We start from the raw sequence: 21,406 nt of genomic DNA on the forward strand, positions 1-21,406 counted from the left end.
CTAGACTGTAATACAAACTGTTCAGTTTGTCAACAATAAAACTGACTGAAATGAGAGAAAGACTGAGTGTGAGACTTTGATATTAGATAAAATGAATATTGATAAAGTTTACCTTTATGTACAGAATCTGAATATCGCAAAATATTTTTAAATTTTGCAATAATATCGTATCGTGCGTTAAGTATCGTGATAATATCGTATCGTGGGATATATGGTGATTCCCACCTCTAGAAGGCATATTTCAAATGAAGACCTATCCTAGGTGCCGTTATTAGCCTTTTTAACGAAGCACTCATTCAAACAAATTGCCAGAACATCAGTCTGACTGCTTTTGTCCGTTCAAATCTCAAACAGATCTGAAGCAGTGGTAAAGATTGAGCTTTATTACAGCAGCCAGTGAAAGATGGCCTTTTTACATGTGGGCTTTGCCTTAATCAAACGTACCAGATATTAGCTGTGATTATTTTACTTACTTTATTTGTTTGTGACCATTTTTGGTCACCATTTCATTACATACTGTCATATATGTGAGAGAAAACCCACACAGGATCCAATATATCCAATATATAATTAGCATGTGCACACTCATGCTGCTGTATTATGTAACTTCAACTATTTTAATTCAAATTGGGTCAGTTAGTTCTTAATACCTCATTTGGGTTTATGAACTTGAAGTGGAACTGGATAAGGGAGAAAAATAAATGTGACAGATAAAGGAAATGGAGACTGGGAATAGGTCTGTCTAAATCAGTGTGCATATGTGGGTTGATTAAAAAAAAATGTCAAGGTTTTCTTCTAATCCAGTTAAAACTGTATAGATTAAATTTATCATTAGCGTTACAGTCACTGACTCACCAATCTGGATTCGACCAGCAGTGCAAAGAGAAATAAAATAGCTGTTATTATAAACATAAATTGTATGTAGTTTTTGCAGGTTTAGTGTAAATAAGAGGCACAGCTAATGTTAAAGTGTCCTTTGACCTGTCATTGTGAGTTCTGTGTTTAAATTCAATCAAGGAGGTAAGCAGCCAGTCTGCAGTACAGCCATGTTGCATCATTATATGATGAAATGGTGAGTAAGAAAAGAATGGCTGTGATAAATCATAACAGACAGATACAAAGAATAACGAGGCTTCAAGGTGGATGAACATTCATGTAAACAAAATCACCTTAATCAAGTGTAATCATTTTCAATTTTATAACCGTGGAGGGTTTGAATACAGACTGTAGGCTGGATACTTTCAGGTGACCTGGTGAATATCGTGCACTTAGTTTCATCAGAGTTTAAAACAGCTTTTGTCTGATGAAAAGATTTCTGAAATATACTGTATCATAAGCAGACTGTACATGTGCTGATCAAGGAAGGAGCCAGTGGCATATAAAATAGTGTAATCTACATAAAAATGTACATTACAGTTTTGGGTGGCAGAGATAATATTGTTTGTCTACAGAGTAAATAAAAGAGGTCGAAGAAACGATCCTTCTGGAACATCTACAAATGCTTTAGCTATTTGCTTTACCTGAAGAGGGTTTGCTTAGTCGATGATTTTTACTCAATCAGGGAGAGAAACTTTTATTATACCTCAAAATGCAATGAAAACACATTTTCTTGTTTCTGGAGATAAAAGTGAAAATTAGACCACATAACTGTCTCACACACTATTTGTCAAATCGGTAGTCAGGTGTATTTTGTGTGCAATCTCACAAGCAGCTCCAAATGTAACACCAGATCTCTAAATCACTAGTCTTGTATTTTGGGCACTATGTAGAGCTTTCAGTTAAAGAGGACCTCTAGCACCAGAATGGCTTTTTGATGTCGGTACTTCTCTAGCACCAGAATAACTCACTCAGTCTCTTGAAATTAAAAGCAAAGGTCAAATGTCATTCAAAGAGGAAAACTAGAGAAAGTATTCAGTATATTCATGACCATATAAATTCTATGAGAAATCAAAGGCTATTAAATGTTAAAAGAATAACTCTTCAAGAAGGATTTAACAGTATATTCTGTTCCTTCCCATCAGTTCATTGTGCTTTTCATTCAATCTTCTTTTACATTTAAATAATTGTACAAATTTTTTGCATACCTATGTTAGTTCAAGAAGATCATGCTCAATCCCAGCAGATCAACAGCTTATATGTAAATGCTGGCCAACACCACCTGGGGCCTCAGCCGATTCCATCTGTGCATCCTATTTTAGTCTTACAACAAACATGCTGCTTAAGATACTTCAGTATGTATATAGTTCCTGCCCCACTGCAATCCACTTTGCAACCCAACATGTTGCTCACCATTTTACATATACAGTCCTGATACTACTAGTGAAATAAAATGTCAACACCAGTTCTAGGTGATTAGGGAAGAAACATTATCATTTTCCCAGACTGTCCTTCAGCCAGTAATCAGGGCCCTGGTGTTTGATTGTGGCACATGTAATCTCTCTCACTCCACCTATGCAGAAGCTTAGTAAACATGTCTGTCTGCAGTGACTCAATCCAATTGGTTATTATGGTACAAAAAGCCTACCGGATCCCCCCGCAAAAACAGTCTGCTCAAAGCTCTCTTTATGAGTGGGCTGTGAGGTGAGAGTAATAGGCCTAAAGACACTGCAGACCGTGGCTTCTCAACCTGCTACCATTGGGGCCACATACCAAAGAATCCCACTGGGCAGGGACTGAATAAATTCCGCTCCATGGCTGATTAATTGAAACCAATGGATGGGGTGTTGTGAGAAGGAGAGAGGAGGATGAGAGAAAACCAAGCACTGTCAGATGAACGGTGGATAGATGGCTGCCCAGAAGCTAGGGTCACCTACAGGTTACGTTGCTGAGTGTCTTTCATAAGGTCAGGCATCTCTATTTCACTTTTAAAAAGTGCTGATGTATTAACATTCAGCTTTGCTTCCAGGTGCACATATTTAGGAGTGACACGTTCACAAGTGAATGAAATTAAGCACAGTATAGATTAAGAGGAGTGTATCAAAATATCACAACAGCTAGTCAAAGAGTATGAGCAATGGCATAGTTAAAGCCTAACCTACTACAGCCTGTCCAGAAATGCTATATAGAAAAATAAAAAGGAAACCTCCTTTCATGATCTACAAAGCAAGTGCTTGGCCGATCAGTAGGAAGCTCTAAATGCATGTTACTCTTCCCAAAATACATTAAACATGAGATCTCAGTGATTAAGCTGGTTAGCGATAGATTGATTTGAGGTGTTATTTGGTAGGCATTTCTACAGCACTGAAAACCCATTAGAAAGTGTCTTGACAATTCTGCTGAACATACCTGGATAAATTTAAAGCATCAGCATGCTTCTTTTCAGTTTCACAACTGTTTCCAAGTTTCCAACAAATAATGTGAGAAAGGAAGAATGTCTGTGGGATTTTTTTGTAATTCTTTGCAATTCTGACATATGTACAACCAAGTACAACACCATAAATATGTGGTAATGCTGCCCATAAGTATGTGCCATCATCTTCCACTTGCTGTCTCTACCCAGTATATCCAATTTCTGAAGAATCAGGTTGGCAGATTGTCCACAGTATTCCACTCTCACACAGTCCAACATGACACTGACCTGTTTTAGAAATGTCTTTTTAGCTGCAGCAGACATTTACATTCTCACATGAATCGGTTTAGAGAGGTCTCTTTTTTAGTTTACCTTTCTCGAGTCATTTACACCCCCACCCCCCAAAAAACAAACAAAAAAACCCAAAACTGTTTCTCTCTGACGTGAGGTAATGATATTTGGAGATCAATTCTGCTTCAAACATATTACAAAGTATAAGACGGTGTGTGCAGTTGCTCAGTGTGTCAAAGAAAAGACACCGTAAATCCTCAGGTTACTCTGGAAGGCGTTTGTGAAATGGTTTGCTTGCTAAAACAACAACAACCAAGTCAGCCACTTGGTGATTGGTCAGTTGATTGGTAAGATGATATCTAGTGAACTGCGTGAATAGAACCACAAAGTAGAACCATGTGGCTGTTTAAAAAAACAAGACCAGCAAGTACAAATCTGTACTCAGTGGCTTTGGGAGAAGCTTGGCTGCTTCTCCCAAAGACAAGAACTAACAGACTTAAAAACTCCTTTGTCCCACACGCCATCAAACTGTTTAACTCCTCTCTGGAGGGGAGAGGGAGGGGAAACAGGAGGACAAAGGAGGGGGGAACAACTAAGCTGTAGTGCCTCTTCACCTCACTGTGCAATACCTTTTGTGCAATACTTTTGTAAATAGTCAACAGTGCAATAGACTCAATACTTGAAATGTGCAATTCACTTGTATTTTTTATTCCTATTTATTCTATTTATCCCCTTCGTATATTTTATTTATATTGTCTCATATATATATATATATATATATATATATATATAATATAATATTCTGTAACTCTGTAACTTCTGTCGGTGCTGTGCTTTTTTGGAAATCGAATTTCCCAGAGGAACCCACCCGAGGGATTAATAAAGTTCTATCTAATCTAATCTAATCTGTACTCAAAAGCACAAACTCTAACAAAAAGCAGTGTTTAGTCTATCAAAGTAAAACCTGGATATTACTAAAAATAATCTTTTTGGGAACCTATTTTACCCTTACATTATTTCAACTGTTTACCCTAAAGCTCAAATTGATTAGCCACTCTTGTATTAAACAACTCACATGCGTAGCTCATTGAAAACTGAAAAGGACCTCCACGTTTAAACATCCGGACTATGTCATTCACCTCCTTACCTTGAGATACGTTTTCATGGTGGGGGAACTTGGAAAAGCAGCATGAGCCCCTCAAACGCTCCCAACGTTCTTGTGAATGGCCAACTTCTCTACCTCTGTGATACTTATAGAACTAAACTTACCATGCTGGAATCCCCAAATGGCTTCCCTGGGGGACAAGGAAGGTGAGGGGGGGCTAGATGTGTTGACATCTTTATAAGTATGGTGGGGGCTGGGTCTAAGAAGGGGCAAGGAAGATGGGTGTGGTCAGCACAAAGGTTAGTGCACTGTCATTATGACTGACTGCACGAGTTTCTAAAAGTGAATGCTAGTGGACCTTTATATTTTCATTTATGTGCCGCACATTAATATTACACATGTATGTAGTCAGTACAGGTGATGTGATCAGAGAGTTTTATTTCAGGAAGGAGGACGGAAATAAACACCAACTCTCCGACTGTCTCCACATTTTCAGCCCTGTTTGTGTATCTCAGCCACATGCCGATGCATGTAAATACCATGAAAATTTTGCGTGACCATTACCATCTCACGCAAAGCCCTGATCTGTTGAGACAGTCTGTTTTACGGTCCATTATTTGTGAATATGGGATGACAGTACCTTGTCAAGACATTGTGAGGATAATCTCCCAATCCAAATCAGAAATAGGCTGTTCTCTAATAAAACAATAGTATTACATGAGCTGAGTGAAGGAGAGAGATGGGAAGAGGCAGACTGAAATAGAGTCGCATAGCGAGAGCTCTCTGAGAGGATAGAATGACAGAAAGGGAAAAGGAAAAGAGGGGTGATATGCGCAGACAGGAAGGCAAGTCTAGCAGGGGCTGCTGTAGCCATGTGCACCTACACACTCCTGCCGCTACCCTTCACCCATACCCACACCCCTCCCTTGCTTGTTCACTCATTTGCTTAACAAGTTCATTTGTGCATAGGACTTCATCGGGCATGGCTGTCAAGTGATGCGCGAGACTGGCCTGCGGAACTGTTGGCCCTTGCAAGCTGTTCACCTGCATCCATCTCGCCCCCATACACCCCCACACGCACCCACACACACATGTAGGGACACACATCCTTATGCAAGAGCACAGACATGGCATCCAGTGATGCCAGTAGTGTGAGTAAACAGTGTGTTCAAGTCGGAGTGTTTACTACAACTTGGGCTGCAGGGCAGTATTGTTTTTGGCTTGCGTTGCTGAAATGATTCCCAAACAGTGAAAATTCAGACATGGCTACACTTATCTTATATTTCTTTGATTTAAATTTGAATACCTTTGGATTTTGAGAGTTTATGATGGGCTTATTTCTTTACAGAGTTCACTAAACAACATTTGGTCAGTTGAAAATTCACAGATGATGGTTTAGGGCTTCGTAACCCTGTTGAGTCACCTGAAGTAGAGTTATTTGTGACATTGGTGATACCTGCCATACATTTGCTTAGGGTTGTACTGTTTGATATACTGTAGACTACATTTAAAGACAGTTTTTAAACAGCCACAATAGAAGATCCATGTATTGTTCTTCTAGATTAACCTAAAATTCAAATAAAGCAAAGAGATTTTAAAAGTAGAAAGCTAATGGAAAAAAGGGGGTCAGTTATTCCTAGTCAACATTTTATGCCACTTGAATTTCCTGTTAAGCAAATCAAAATTTATTTCTGACATATTTAGTTGATTTTTGGCGACTTATCATTTTGTGCCATCACTGATGGATGCATCGCTGACATTTATCTGCTTTTCTTCCTCCTTTTCAAAAGCAAACGCTCATCAAAATGCCGGGGCCAATCTTGTTCCGTCTCTCTTATTTGCTCTTGTTTTCCATCATTGCTTTGGCCCTCTTCACTTGAGGCAGAATTAACAAGCATTATCTCAATAGAGTCGCCCTCAATCCTCGAACAGCACAGCAAGTGTGCTGCTTCAACAAGAGTGTGCATGGACAAAATCACACACGCACACACTTATGCAGCCTCAACAAGCATTATCAGCCCCAAACCCTCCTGTGTTTCCTTGCTAACACGGTGAACATGCTGCCTCAACGAGCCCCATCATCAGCTCTTTTCTCCCCTGGTTTTTGCTTCCTACAAATCCATGACAAAGCTGATGAATAAGCCTCATCAGCCTTTTCTCCTCAGCCCATTTCAGAGTTTTGCTTGAAACTTGCTCTTCTTTCTGCAAGTTGCAGTGCAACGTAATGTAAATGTGAAGCATGTAGGTTACAGCAATGCACCTTCCACTGCTGAACAATGTGGGCTTTTGCAGTAAATACATAATTTAGTTCTGATTTCTTTTCTTCTTCTTTTTTTTTTGCACATTTTCTCACACTTGCATGTTTCAGATCGTTGAACAAATTTTAATGTTAGACAAATATAACTTGTGTAAATATAAAATACAGGTTTGACAAACGTGAGATGAGCCTTTGTGTTCTTTTTGGTCAGCATTAGGGTTCGTGTTTTTTTTTTTTGTTTTTTTTTTTTTAAATCATCTCAGCCATTGATGCCATTTTTTCCCCCAATCTCTGTCTTATTATTGAATTATAAACACTGCCAATAACTTGAGTTCTTTAGATGTTGTTCTGGGTTCTTTATGACCTCCTGGATGAGTCAGGAGTCACTTTCACAGTAATTGTGTAGGCCACTCATAAGATTCACCACTGTTCCAGGTTTTCTCCATTTATGGGTAATGGTTTGGTTTAGAAATGGCTTTTTAACCCTTTCTAGACTGATAGATGCTGATGACTTTATTTCTTATTTGTTCTCAAGTCTCTTTAGATCCTGGCGTGATGTGTTGCCTTTTGTGAATCTTTAGACTACTTCCACTTCGTCTGTTTATGTGATTTGTTGATTCAGCAGGTCTGACAGTATTGTCTCCTGATTATTACTCCTGATTGGGACTTTCTTTAAGTCTATGTACTTCCTTTATTAGTTGTTCCTGATCAGCTCTGAGTCAAATACCCAGACAAATCCCCCTCCCAAAAAAACAGTAACAAGTCCTTCATTATTCTTTTTCACTTCTCTTTAAGTATGAGTACGACGTTATGAAATATCATAACCTCCACCTCCCCATTTATGTGTTCCCTCATCGGCGTAACTTTGTGCTGAACATTCGGGGGGGGGGGGGGGGGGGGGGGGGGGGTAGTAGGGGTTCAGTAGTCTGAAGCATTGCTTAATCTGATGCTTTATACTTTTACTACTATCGATATAATAATGAACTTTTTCACTCAGTTTTGTAAAAAGCTGCCAAAAAAATGTATGTCAATATACTGAGAATTTATATCTTTAGATGCATTTAGATAGATACATTTGTAAAAATCCCTATAGCAACATTACAGCCTAACCATTAACAAAGAAAAAGGCACCACTACAGTGTGATTTGGAATATAAAGTTGTCACACTGACATTTAACTTTAGTAAGGGCGTAATTATACCTACAGAGAAAATTGAAACATTGTTCTTCAGCTGTTATCCAAAAGATATTGTTTTATTGTTTTAGTCTATGGAGGGAAGAGTTGCACCAGCTGAGAATGGAAGCACATGTGGTCTGAATAGGAATTAAATATGCGCTGCAACTCCTGCAGCCACCGACTTGCTGTTTTGTAAGTTATTTTGAAGAAAGAAGAATGACTGTCTGGACAACCCAAATTGATGCAACACAGAAGAGGGTAACTAATGTTGGAGTGTTTTTTGTTGGTGGAAAGGCTATGATTCTTAATTACTTTAGAAATGACTAATAAATAAGGAGGCATCTGGATGAATTTACAGATAACTGTAATCTTATCTCAAATGAATTATAGAGCCGTTTGACTAACGGCTATTGAATAGTGCAACTTAAGGATGGGTGATTCTGCCCAACATACGGTAGTTGTTGTAATAACCAGCCAATCAGGACTGTGGGAAAGAAATAAATGCTTATGAGGAATACGTAGGGAGGCACATCCCACAGTGAGACATCAAAACAAATGCCTTTCAAAATTAAAAAAATAAGACCAAGCTAAACTGTAAAAAGTCCTAGGATGTTGCATCACATATGTGGCAAATATACTTGATATATGGACACATTAAACTGGACGTCCAATTTCTTAACATACCAAAGATTGTCCTGGACAGAGATGCTGGCAGCAAATGCTAAATAAATACAAACTTCTAACTCTACCATGTTGCCTGTGTGGTATTTTAGAGAGCATTTGTTAATCAGCTGCATGTGAAGCAGTAAAAGCGCTGCATAAGTCTGATTCTCAGCCTGACAGACTGTAAAAGCATCCGTCACTGTTAACTAATTATCACAGCAGTCGAGATGAAAAGGAGCTTCCATCCTAATTCCCCAGAATGACAAAATTAACGGTAGTACCTGATTAGCCTGAGACTGACTTTAACCAAAAAAGGCAGATTTTCCCCACAATGATCCAGTTAATTCCAGTTTGTATTAAAAACTTGCATGAACCTGAATAAATCAGTGGTCACCACAGTGTTGTACAGTCCAAGGTCAAGGGCTTCTATGGCTTCCTGAAAATGTGACCATGTGGACCAATATAATGATAATTAGTCAAAATCAATGAATTCAAACACAAAAGGTACAAAAACCCCACAAACATCTTTTAGATTCAGTCTCTATTTTTTTGGCCTAAAATCAAAGGCCAACGATAAATATCAATGCTACCATAGGACAAAAAAAGATTTATGTCAATCCCAATGGCTAAAACCCCCAGGTTGAAAGGTGCTGACCAGTGACATTAAAAGCTTCAGGCTTTTTCACCCTTGCCATGACCCCAACATTCCTGAATAGGGTGTTTTTGGAAGAAGATGGTAACTCTAGCAGGGCTAACTTGAGCAGGGCTAACTGACCCACCTATACACACATTTTGCTCCCTACCCTTTATTAAAAATGGTCAAGAGTGCATTTTCACATTTGAGCCCCTTTCATCTATCCATCAATACTATTTATAACAACTTTAAGGATGATAATAAAAGATCACTTGAACTGACAGTATGTCTACAACATGGCATGACGTCGACAAGTTTTCACAAAGCAGGAGGGAAAAAAACCTGACCACTTTTAGAGATAGAATTAGATAATAAGATAATAACTACAACAAAATGATCTGTGTTTAAGCTACCTTATGGTCCGGCCCCCTAGGTCAAAGCCTGCTTCCACCTTTCCTTTTGCCTCAAGCCCAAACCCTGTCATTTTAGGTATCTCTGGCATGTGAAACACATTCTAGAAAAGGTCTTCCCAGAGTTTCTTATTTCAGCGGTTTGGCTTCTGTGAGCAAAACTTTGGGTTTTATGACACACAAATCATTGCAAATACATCTTGTAATGTTTGAGCCTTGTGCATATTAAGTAAGGTACATAAGAAAGAAATATTATTTTCCCCCTTTTTCAACAAATTTTCAAAAGAAATTCCAAAATTGCCATATAATTTGTACCACAGGAGTTTGCATGGAGGGACAAAGTATTTAGCTGTAGAATCAGGGGCGAACAAGCTAGTGTTGCCCCAGAGACAGATGACCCTAGTGGCGTCAGGAAAGGAATCCGGTGTAAAAATCTGTGCTAAATCAAATATATGGAGGCTTTTCCTGTGGCAGCCCTATGGGAAATGGAAGGTTAGGTAAGGAAGCAGGACATGGAGCAACAGTTTTCTGACCGTCGCCGTTTTAATGTTATTTTTTGTTGTAACATAAAGGGAATATAAACGGAGCTCCCACCAGAGGCATTTGTTTTGTACCTTTCGATTTGTATGGAAAATAAATGTTTTGCCCCTTTTTTCCTTCGCCTCGTTTTTTGCTACCGGAAGGCATCCAAGCGACTTAACAAGAGCACGAGTCAGAAACTTTACGTTCTGCAGAAGCGGCAAAGGAGGACCGAAGGTTGCCGCTATACAAACTTTGAAACTCTGTGGCACTAAACACTAAGGAGAAGCTATTACACTAAATTTTACATTCATGAGTCAAATTGAAGTCAAAGCACAAACTTGTAGTAAATTAATGTGGTGCATTTTCCATTGTTATACCTCTCGGACCTGTCTTCCCCATGTGATGTTTTGTGTAATGTATGTATGGCCGGAGGGTAAGATGGCGCCGCCATTGCGTGCAATAGGTCGGCAGCCTTATAAAATTTCCCCTTGTGGGACTAATAAAGGTATATCATATCAAATCAAATCAAATCAAATTTAAAAAAAAAAAGCATTTCATTTTTAAGCAAAGAAACAAACAAAAAATGAATCTATTGTGTGAATTTATATATCTCAGCATGAAAACTGGACTTGCACGTTAAAACAGCTGAGCAATAACAATTCCCCACAGTTCTCTATCCCTCCCATCAGTTACACAGCTCTCCTTTTAGCAAGCCAATCACTTACTATCCATCATTAATTCTTCTATTCTTCTGTTGAACCATGCATGTATCATCAGTTTGCTGTGTGTGATGCAGTATGAGGCTGTGCTTCTGCAAAGCAGCTGTGAGCCCGGAAGCCCAACTTAGTGAAGTCAGAATGAGACCGAAGGTTAGAGCCACCACAGGGAGATGGACAAGGGGCACACGCACACATACATTTTTTTTAAATTTGTTTCAGCCTCTCTCGTTTCTCGCTTCCACATGTGTCTGTTCCCTTACTCGCTAAGCCTTGGTGCGGTGATTGAACACGGCTACTTTGCACTTACGCTCCATAAACTGCAACACCTGCCCCCAGATGGGCAGAGTTTCTCTTTCTGTGTGTGTGTGTGTTCATGTGTGGGCCCCTGCTGGCTTCCTACGCTAGATGTAATGTACTGAACTGTATTAGCAGCAACCATAACATTATATGTGACATCCAAAGATGTTTCACAGTTGATTCCATTCCAATATGGTTCTTAATTCCTGATAATGTTTATTTTTCCAATACTGTGGCCAAAAAAAAAAAAAATCCGTTTGTGATGTTTAAGCTAAAAGGGTTGTTTTAGAACATCAACTGGCACTAAAACCGTGACCGCCTGCAGGGCAGACAGGCTAAATATGTCGACGTACGCCCGTGAAGGCAGACATAAACAGAAAAGGTCGGTGTTGGAGTGCAGCAGCGCTGGATGAATGCCTCCACAGTGGAAGAACTTTTCTGCACAACAGCGCTTCTTGTCAAAGCACTGTGTGAAAATCTGCAAAGCAACAATCTGGGTCAGCTGTTGAAGCTATAAATGCACTCTGAGTTATGAAAATCTGAAACAAAAAAAGTTAAGAGACTCAAAAGCCTCAAAAAAAAGTTGCCTTTGAGTAATGTGATTACATGCAACTTTGCTATACAAGTCTAATGTAAAATGGTAAATTTGACAGAATTTATCAGATGAAATTTACTTGATTAGCACGCGCATATATATATATATATATATATATATATATATATATATATATATATATATATATATATATATATATATATATATATATATAATTGATTGCTAAAGTAACGACAGGCTGAATCACTTTCTCAAAACAATATGAAGTCAAAGCTATGACAGAGCACTCAGAGCCATTTTCGGGATATGGAAATAGTTTCTGATCTATCTCATCTCTTCTTTCACTAGGATGTGTGTCAAGACCAATCACAAGCACTCACTTAGCAATTACCAGATCCATCTGAACTTCTTATTATTGCAATTATTAGTCAAGCGTGCCTTGAAATCACACAAGACCTCAGCGGTAGATCGTACTTGCCGTGTTGGGACAATAGTCTATGAGGAAGGACGTGACCCGTGTAATGACAGCGGAAATGAAGGAGCACAGTTTTGATCGAAGCTGGGCAGCCACGCTACTTTTGAGACAGGATATTGGATGATTTTAGAAAATGGAGAAGTATTTGAAGACTGTGATAACGATAAGGAAAATGGCAAGGGCTGTGCCAGAACAGAACTCTTTTTTTTTTCCTACATGCAGACTGTCTGGAAGTGAGGAAATCCAACGACACTGGTTTCAGTCACGAGTTTGACTAAAAGGCACCTGGACAAAAAAAAAGAAAAAAAGAAAAAAGGAAAGCCAAATAAAATCAATGGTGCCGTTGGATGAATGTTAGGTTTGAAATCAAATATTCAAATAAAGCTCATGTAACCCATTTTTTAAAAATGTAACTTTAAATTAAAAGGAGTATTATTTTTTTTCCTTTTTAAAACAAAAGCTATAACCTTTAAGTTAACTAAAATACTTTGCCAGCCTATTGTTCCACTTTACTGTTTGTACACATGTAAGAGCAGCTCAGTTCTTCTCATACCGATGCTCTTAAAGGCCACTGAGTAGGGGATTGCAGTTGGTTAAACCATTTACTGTTATGTATGATCTCACTGGTGTCATGCCCACGGTGCATCACTCTTTTCTCTCCTGTGTCAGAAATGCCCTGTTCTGTCTTTACCACATAATTAGTGTTAGAGTGGGTGGATGTCACATCACATGATTCATTCATCGAGTCACTGCCCTTCAACATGACTGACAACAGGTCAGAATAACAAACTATAGCAAAGATGAATATAATCTCTGGGATGCACTACTTACTCTTCTCCTCTCAGATTGGACAGAGGTGAGAGGACGGTTGGATTACATAGTTACCTACGAGTACCTGTTGAGATTACCTAGTTAACATGCAAACTTCAGTAAATATGTCTGTAACACAATCCACAGATGCCTTTGCCAAATTTAGCAGATGTTATTTGTTTCATATTCTGATCGTGTCACACTGTGTGTGTGTGTGTGTGTGTGTGTGTGTGTGTGTGTCTGTCTGTCTGTCTCATGAACTTTATCAGCTCAGCCAGCACTTGAATCTTTCCACAGTAAGCAGCTCAGACAGTACCGGCACAGAGATTTCCCTCAAACCTCCTGATTATATCCTTCACCTCTAGGGGAAAAAAAGCAATGACTAGTAGAAAACTGACACATAATTTATATTAAAAAGCCAACTACTCTCTCTCTCTCTCACACACACACACACACACACACACACACACACACACACACAGAGCTCAAGAAATTAAAAAATGACTTAATCACGCATCAGAACTTCGTGAATAAAAATTTCAAATTGAAAATCTTTACTGACATACAAAAGGAGACAGTGTTGAAAACAAATCATCAACCCTTTGAGGGCCGAATTCAAAATCACACCCAAAATGAAAGCAAAACCTGCTCATGGTTCAAACCTTCCTTCAATTTTTTGAGCACTATATAATTAACACTTATAGCATGACAAGCATTTACAAGCTGGTAACACAACCTCAGGTTGTACATATTGCATATATTTTAATAAGCCTCAGGCTATAATAATGATTTAAAAAGTTACATACATGCATAATCTTCACAGGAACTACAAATACCCCACAATTTATGGTGAAATGCGGGAATGTTAGCGCTCCAACACCTGCCTTCCCAAATACAGGGTTCAGGTGAGGGAATGGTCACCAAGTCAGTGTGCGAAATAGCTTGTAACATGTGTAGCACCATCTCTGAATGGGTTTTAATGAACATTTTGGTGGATATATCCACAATGACATGGTCATTGTGTGAGCACTGAGCTATCGCTGCCGTTTTGCACATGCAGACAGCTCAAGAAAGCACCACAACTTTGGTGGTGGAGGCTGCCTTTGCAAAAAAAAAAAAAAAAAACGATCTCCTGAACACTGTTAATAAACTACCATTAACAGGCTTTTGTTCGTCTTTTAAAATTTAATCGTCCATTTCAGACGTTACCTTATACAAGATAAAATACTGAACATCACATTCAAACAGGTTTTTTTCATTCGTAGGCTTGTTAATTGCTGATTAAAAAAAGAATGAAAAAACCCCAAACACATTTGCTCCAATGAACAGATACCATACTTGTATTTTATTCATTTTTGGGGGGCTTCTATGAGGTCACGGTTGTTGTTTTTTTGTTTCATTTTTTTTTCAGTCAACACTCAAACCACGTCTCCTCAGCTTTTATTGCAGACAAAAAGCAGCATCTGCAAACTCTATTCAAAAAGAAAAAAAAATATGACAGTGAGTCTGCCATCAAAACTGAATGAATAATTATAATTCTCTTCAAATGTGAGCAGGCAGATCTGCAAACATGCACAAATTAGAACTCTAAGAGTTCAGTTCGCACTCCACGGGTAATGATGCCAGCATTTAACTTCGACGGGCAATGGAGTGAAATCTGCATTTATATGCACAGGCAACCCTACTTTGGAAGTCCTGAAAGATCCAGTAAGTCCTGTCAGTCAAAGCTTTGGGAGAAATGTGGCGCTTGTGCTACCAAACCTAAACTGTCCAGAATCAGCGGATTAGCATGTGGACTGCTGTCAGTTGTGAATGCCACTTCAGGGAATTGTTCACAGTAAGAACAAGCAAACACACACATCCACCCAAGTAGCCTCCACCTGCATACACATACACACTGTGACGGTCCAGATTTCTTCAGAATTCTGATCCAAAACCTTACACTCCAGGATTTTTCCTTTTTCGTGGATGTGTACGTGAGTAATTTAAGTACCTGTTTGAATGAGAACACATATAACTTGAAACATTTGTGTGCATATGCCCGCAGGTGTGAGTCTGTATGTGTTTTTTTCAGCGTGTGTATATGCCTGCACAGCTACAGCAGGCTGAGTCAGCCTTGACAGCAGCAATCGGAAACAGGAGACAAGGACTTGGCGAACAACACAAGCCAGCAGCAAGGTCAAATGCTCACACACATGCACACACAAAAAAAAAAAAAAAAAAAACCAAAACAAAACACACACATCTTTTTTTCCCCCGTCTTTTTGTCTCTACCTGCTGTAAGAAATAACTGTATATCTTATCTTAAGCAGATCCGAGGATTTAATTGTTTCAAAGTGTTTCAAAGTCAGCCGAGAGTTAATAAAAGGAAGCGGAGCAAAGGATGTATGTGCCAAAGTGTGCAATTAAAGGCGCTTTCGAAGGAGGAAAGGGGGGCTGCTGGGGGCTGGGGGGTATAAATATCGTCCCTTTCTGGACGCTACTGCTTTTCCACTCTGTCACTCTCTTTCACACACACGGCGGACCAGCCCACTTCCTTACCAACCCCATCTCTCACAGCGCTAGCCCGGACTTCCCACTGCAATTACTTATAAAACTTTTCAGGGCTGCCACACGTGGTCGGGTTTTTAAAGAGCTGCGTCCCCCTCCTCACGTGGTGCGGGGGGTATTGAGTCGTCACAGACCCCCTGAATGATCACCGAAAAATAAGGCGGCGCAGACAATAGCTCGTCTTGATGAATTCAATTCTTTCAGGACCCTGTACCGTTGTCCAGGCAGCTCCGGGCAAAACAATCGTTGCTTTGATAGTCCAAGAAACACACACTCACTCGGTTGCTCTTAGAAACTCCCTCTAACTACTTCCGAATTAGGATCTAAAGATAATATACATCTGACCTGAACCTGTGATTTCTTTTTTTTTGGGGGGGGGATTCAGCTTTTGTATTCCTAGCGGTCTCCTTCCGCTTAAGCGTCAGGTGCACCTGATAGAGAAGAAACATCCGCGTGCCCGCTTCTGTTACAAAATTTTTAAAACAGAAGAAAAAAAAGAAGAAATTAAAAAAAAAAAAAAACCCCCCCAGAAAAAAACAACGATAACTTGAACTGACCTGGTCCGCAGTGGAAGCAGCAATGGTGTTCGACTCGGACATGATTTGATGCTGTGACCCAGTGGTGCTTCTCTGCTGGCCACTGTGGGCTCCTTCATTCACACCTTGGCTTTCAGTTCCGCAGCGAAAAGGGGGGGGGGGGGGGGGGAAACACAGTATACCCTCCCTTTTGCCCTGGCTTGATTAATGCCTGAATTACTTTCACCTCATTTCATCTGATGGAGCTCCGCTTCCTCTCCGCCTCTCTTGCTCATTCGGCATGGTAGCCCACTCTCTCTCCCTTCTCCCTCCCCCCCCACCTTCCCACTGTGAGTCCAGCTCTGCCTCCCCTCCATCCACCCCGCTCTCCCTTCCTCCCTCGTTTTGCGCTCTTACTTTAATTCACCCCTCCCTTTCTTTCTCCTCTAACTCTTTTACTTTCTCTCACTCCCCGCCTCCTCCTTTTTCTGTCGTACTTCACCATTTCAGGAATATGCCCCCTCCCACCTTCTCCTCCGCCATCCACTGCCCCCCCCCCTCATCTCCCACCATCACCTCCCCAGAAAAAAAAAAAAAAAAAAAAAAAAAAAAAAAAACCACGCACAGGAGAGATCCACAGTCTTTTCCCTCTACCTCCACAATGAATGGCTCGTTGTCACTCCAGCACCTAGGCTGAATACAGAGCAAGTAAGTGGGAGAGAGGAGGACCCATGGTGGTGGTGATGGTGGAAAGGACAGGGGGGTGTCGAACTTCTAGTTTAGCTGGCCGGAGTAAAGTTGGAAAGGGGGGGGACCCGTGGAGGTCCCATTGGCTTTGGCCAAGCACTCCCTCTCTCTTTCTCCGAACAGATTAAAGCCAGGAAACAAAAAAAGGAAAAAAAAAAAAAAAAAAAAAAAAAAAAAAGTGAGGAGCCCACAAGTGAAGAGCCCACACGGCTTCCACCGGACCCCCACCCCCCCACCGCCCCCACCCTGCCAACCCTTTCTCTCTGTCTCCCTTATTTCTTCCGTTTGTTTTCAGAGGCAGCTGCTGCAACTCTGCAGACCACCAACAACTTCCCTTTCAGCAGTACTTGACTCTTCCAAATCCTCGTCCGTCTCTACACCCTGACACTGCCAATGCCCACCCAGCCTCCAGCCCCCCCAAACCCACCAGGTCACACCGAGAGGCTGGCCAAGCCAAAGCCCTCCTCCTCCTCTTCTTCCGCAACATGTTCACAGACTAACACCCTTTCAATTTTAAGCGCTTCCCTCCTAAGCCTCTGTTTTGATGCGCGCATTGTTGCACCATATGGCTAATGGCTACCCACAACAAAAAGAGGAAGCAGAAATGGGGGGGGGATAAAAGTGCATCCAAAATGGGGGCGTGATTGAGAGGTCGAAGAAAACATCACTCATGCGGGAGAATAAGACGGTGTCTTTAAATAAGTCACTCAGCATCAGTTCAACCTCCGGATGTGGTTTAACATCAAAATGTGAAGTTATGTCAACAGCTGACAGGCAACTGGCCCCCAGCCTAATGGGTGTTTGATAGCCGTGGACAATAGTAGACCAACACCACTTGAGTGGAAGCCCTCAAGTTATATTTAACACATGACAAGCACTGCAGACAGGATGCTGTTCATTCATCTATCAGTTCACAGCATTTGAATCTCCCCTGGAATAAAAAGAACGAAGGCGATAAAAGAGTCATTAGCATAAACCCGCCCTACTCAGTGTGCTGAGAGGAAGTATTAGCAATAGTAGCAGTAGAAATTGACTCTGTAGTTTTCACATTTTTCATTGTTATTTTATAACTGACTTTATTTAGAGAATATGGTGGAATGCTATGTTCTCAGCTTGTGCTAGCATACTTGTTTAGCAACTTAAATCGGTAAATTGTAACGATGTAGCGCACAGAGACCGATACCTGGTAATATGTGACAGTAAAAGGCAAAGAAAATTCTAGGACTTCACTCAGACTTCTTGAATCAATTCTACTACACAATAAATCTTTGCTACACTCTCATAAATTCTATTAAAATGCTCTGAAATGTTTGAAATTAGCTAGCTTGCTAGCATCTAGCCGTGGTTGTTATTTTCATGTTTCAGCCCAGAGGTTGCTCCTAGTTTGCTATTTACGGCACTTTTTAGCACCTTGTAGAGCAACTTGCTACTTTTGTAACCACTTCCATGGCTAATGAGTGTGCATAGATTCACAGTAGCTACCCCAACACTAGATAGAAATTTATAAAACGCATTAAGTCTTTGTACAGGTCAGACTTAAAGTTGTAAGAGACATATTAGATAACATCACTATCTGTGATTATTCACAGGGCGAAGACAGCACCAGCTCAGGAAGCCTGCTCAGTGCAATCTCTACATTCTCGAAATGCAATTATTTCTCATGTTAATGAATACAAAGGCTCCGGCTTTCTTTGCAGCAGCTATCCAGACGAGCTGGGAAACATATAATTAAAGCACAATACAGCCTGTCAGTGCGACCCACTCCTTTGCTGCTGGGGTGGTCCGACCACTGGGGAAAAATCTGATATATAATCACAGTTCTGCATCTGAGGCACCTACAGTGGGACTGCTCTACAGTGTGGTATCAGTTTGGCTTTGTGCAACATGTAGAATGCACTTCTAGTTGTAAGAGTCACATTTGCATAGATAATGCCTCACTGCTTTTATGCAAAGAGGTTTTTTTATGACGGCAAATACTAGTGGAGCAGGCAATGGCGGCTGTTTTTTCCAAGGCAAAAGTTTCAGTGTGTGCATGTGCATGTGTCTGCGTATTTTGGTGTTTGAGCCAGTGCTTTGTGTCAATGTATGTCAGAGACCATTTTTGTGAAAGCAAATTTTTTGAAATTGTGAAATATGAGATTACTGGAGTGAATCTTAGTATCTTTTATGGGGCTATTTAAGGGATATAACAACCTATTGTAACAATATGGATGTGTGCATGTGCATATGAGCGTACTGGGTATTCAAGCACGCATTTGAGGCCAAAACTACGGCCAATCATTAGTTCCTCCACAGGGATCCAGCCACTTCTTACTAGCTTTGCCTCCAGAGAGTCTGTTGGCCTCAGATTAAGTCAAAGAAAATGAAAAGCTTCACAAGTGCACCCACCCACACGCATACTGACACTTAACTACACATAAATCATGCAGGCAGTAAGTGTCGGGGTAATCAGTGAAAGAAAACCCAGTATGAATCTGGTGGGTCAAACAGATCTCAAAACAATTGTTTGTTGTGGCTGTAGCTGCAGTTTGTGGAGGGGAGGGGGTCCTTGTTTCATTAACTAATTGCCCCATTATGTTAGGTCATTTAACTCTAATTGGAGAAGCACAGATGCTGCATCTGAAAATAATGCCAACTTGTTAAACTGCACATTTAATTTCTCTGTTTGCTTGCTTCGATTGCAACAAGTCCAAAGAGAGGATATCTTTCTTTGCGCAAACAGATATCTCAGTGCAGATCATAGAGAATAAACCCTGTAATGCCAGCAGAGGGAGAAGAAGCAAAAACATCATACTTTAACTCCAGATGGAAGCAGTTGCCAAAAAAACTAAATGAAAATAGCTCCCCTGCCTGAGACCTAGTAGATTAATTCATTCAAACTTAAGAGAAGTCTGGCTGGAAACCACTGGCATGGATTCTAGTAGCTTTCAAATATAAGCAAGGAAACATCAACGGCCAAAAGCCGAAAGTCAAATAATGAAGGGGGCAGGCAGCAGAACACTGATAAGGTCAGAATGGATCTCCTTTTTTCCTCAAGGCTGTCTATTTAGCTTCCAAACACATGCCAGCTTCTATTACAGGTAAGTCTAATGCTTTAACACAGACACTGATCCTGGACTCTGCCATTAAATGTTTAAAGCAAACAATGGAAATAGAGGAATTACTTTAAAGCTCCAGCTCAGCCAAACATGGCTTCACACCGAATCTCAATTAAACAATATGCAGTAATTTGAAGATTAATGTACCCTGGGTCTTACGTTTCTTTAGGAGGCTTACTAAGCAGACTTTGTAAAGCAGGTACTAAAATGTGCTTGCTGTGTTATTTTAAGCACATCCAACTCTAATAAGAAAGCAGGTTGACTTTGGGCCACACAAAGAGAAGTGGGGGAACATTTTACAAATGAATCATTAATTTAATGCATTATTTGATTCATTTTAGGTTAAAAGAAAGAAGAATGTGGGCTTGAGATGGCATGCGTGTGTGGTGTGTGACTTATCAGCATTGGTTGTTTACACATTGTTCTTAATAGTTGGCAGCTGGCAATGACATAAGACAGTACTGTAGAATATACTATAAGAGGATGCTATAGAAGATGTAAAGTATTGTACATGTACAAACTGTTGCACATGGATTTGGGTTTATGACCATGCCCTCAAGCATTCAGCTGTTTTTATCTGTCCACATGTTATAATCATATGGTAAAAAGTATTAATGTTATTATCTTAAGGTCTGCCCATTGGCAGAATCTGCTACCCTTCATCTACCAGCTCACTGATTTGCTCATACTATTTCCCACTATTAAGGTTTGCTCAAAATATCCATATAGCAAGACATATGTTAATGTTTTGAAAGAAATATCAGTTAGCTATTAAATGGATCCCATTTTCAGTTAGACTTAATAGAAGATTAGTAATAGAAGATATTTTATGTCCTGCAGCTGTAGCATCCAACCGGGTTGGGAGATGAAAGCTTATAAGTTGGAACAGCAGGAGAACTTTGGTTTACATTGGCCACTTGTTAAACTAATCACATATCAGGAAAAAACTACTTAGCTAGTACAATGCCTCTGGTATTACACACCCTACAGTGGGGCAAAAAAGTATTTAGTCAGCCACCGATTGTGCAAGTTCCCCCACTTAAAATGATGACAGAGGTCAGTAATTTGTACCAGAGGTACACTTCAACTGTGAGAGACAGAATGTGAAAAAAAATCCATGAATTCACATGGTAGGATTTGTAAAGAATTTATTCGTAAATTAGGGTGGAAAATAAGTATTTGGTCACCTCAAACAAGGAAAATCTCTGGCTCTCACAGACCTGTAACGTCTTCTGTGAGAAGCTTTTCTGTCCCCCACTCGTTACCTGTATGAATGGCACCTGTTTGAACTC

The 21,406-nt window shown here is 40.1% G+C and overlaps 1 protein-coding gene across 2 annotated transcripts in view; it reads right to left on the reverse strand.

Annotated features, from left to right (window-relative positions):
* Positions 1-21,406, reverse strand: part of slc6a9 (solute carrier family 6 member 9) — an 80,002-nt gene that overhangs the window by 30,399 nt on the left and 28,197 nt on the right. The window contains exon 1 of one of the 2 annotated variants that reach the window (XM_085253307.1): positions 16,312-16,598. The exons of the other annotated variant lie outside the window; for it this stretch is intronic. Within the exon in view, the coding sequence (XP_085109433.1) occupies positions 16,312-16,353 (42 nt within the window). The 5' untranslated portion in view covers positions 16,354-16,598. Of the gene's footprint in view, positions 1-16,311; positions 16,599-21,406 lie in introns of those variants that run through there. 2 annotated transcript variants of the gene reach the window in all.

Source organism: Mchenga conophoros, linkage group LG18, assembly GCF_057382185.1.
Source record: "Mchenga conophoros isolate Kocher_MC1m ecotype Shallow Benthic linkage group LG18, M_conophoros_male_GT1.1, whole genome shotgun sequence".
NCBI classification, from domain to species: domain Eukaryota; kingdom Metazoa; phylum Chordata; class Actinopteri; order Cichliformes; family Cichlidae; genus Mchenga; species Mchenga conophoros.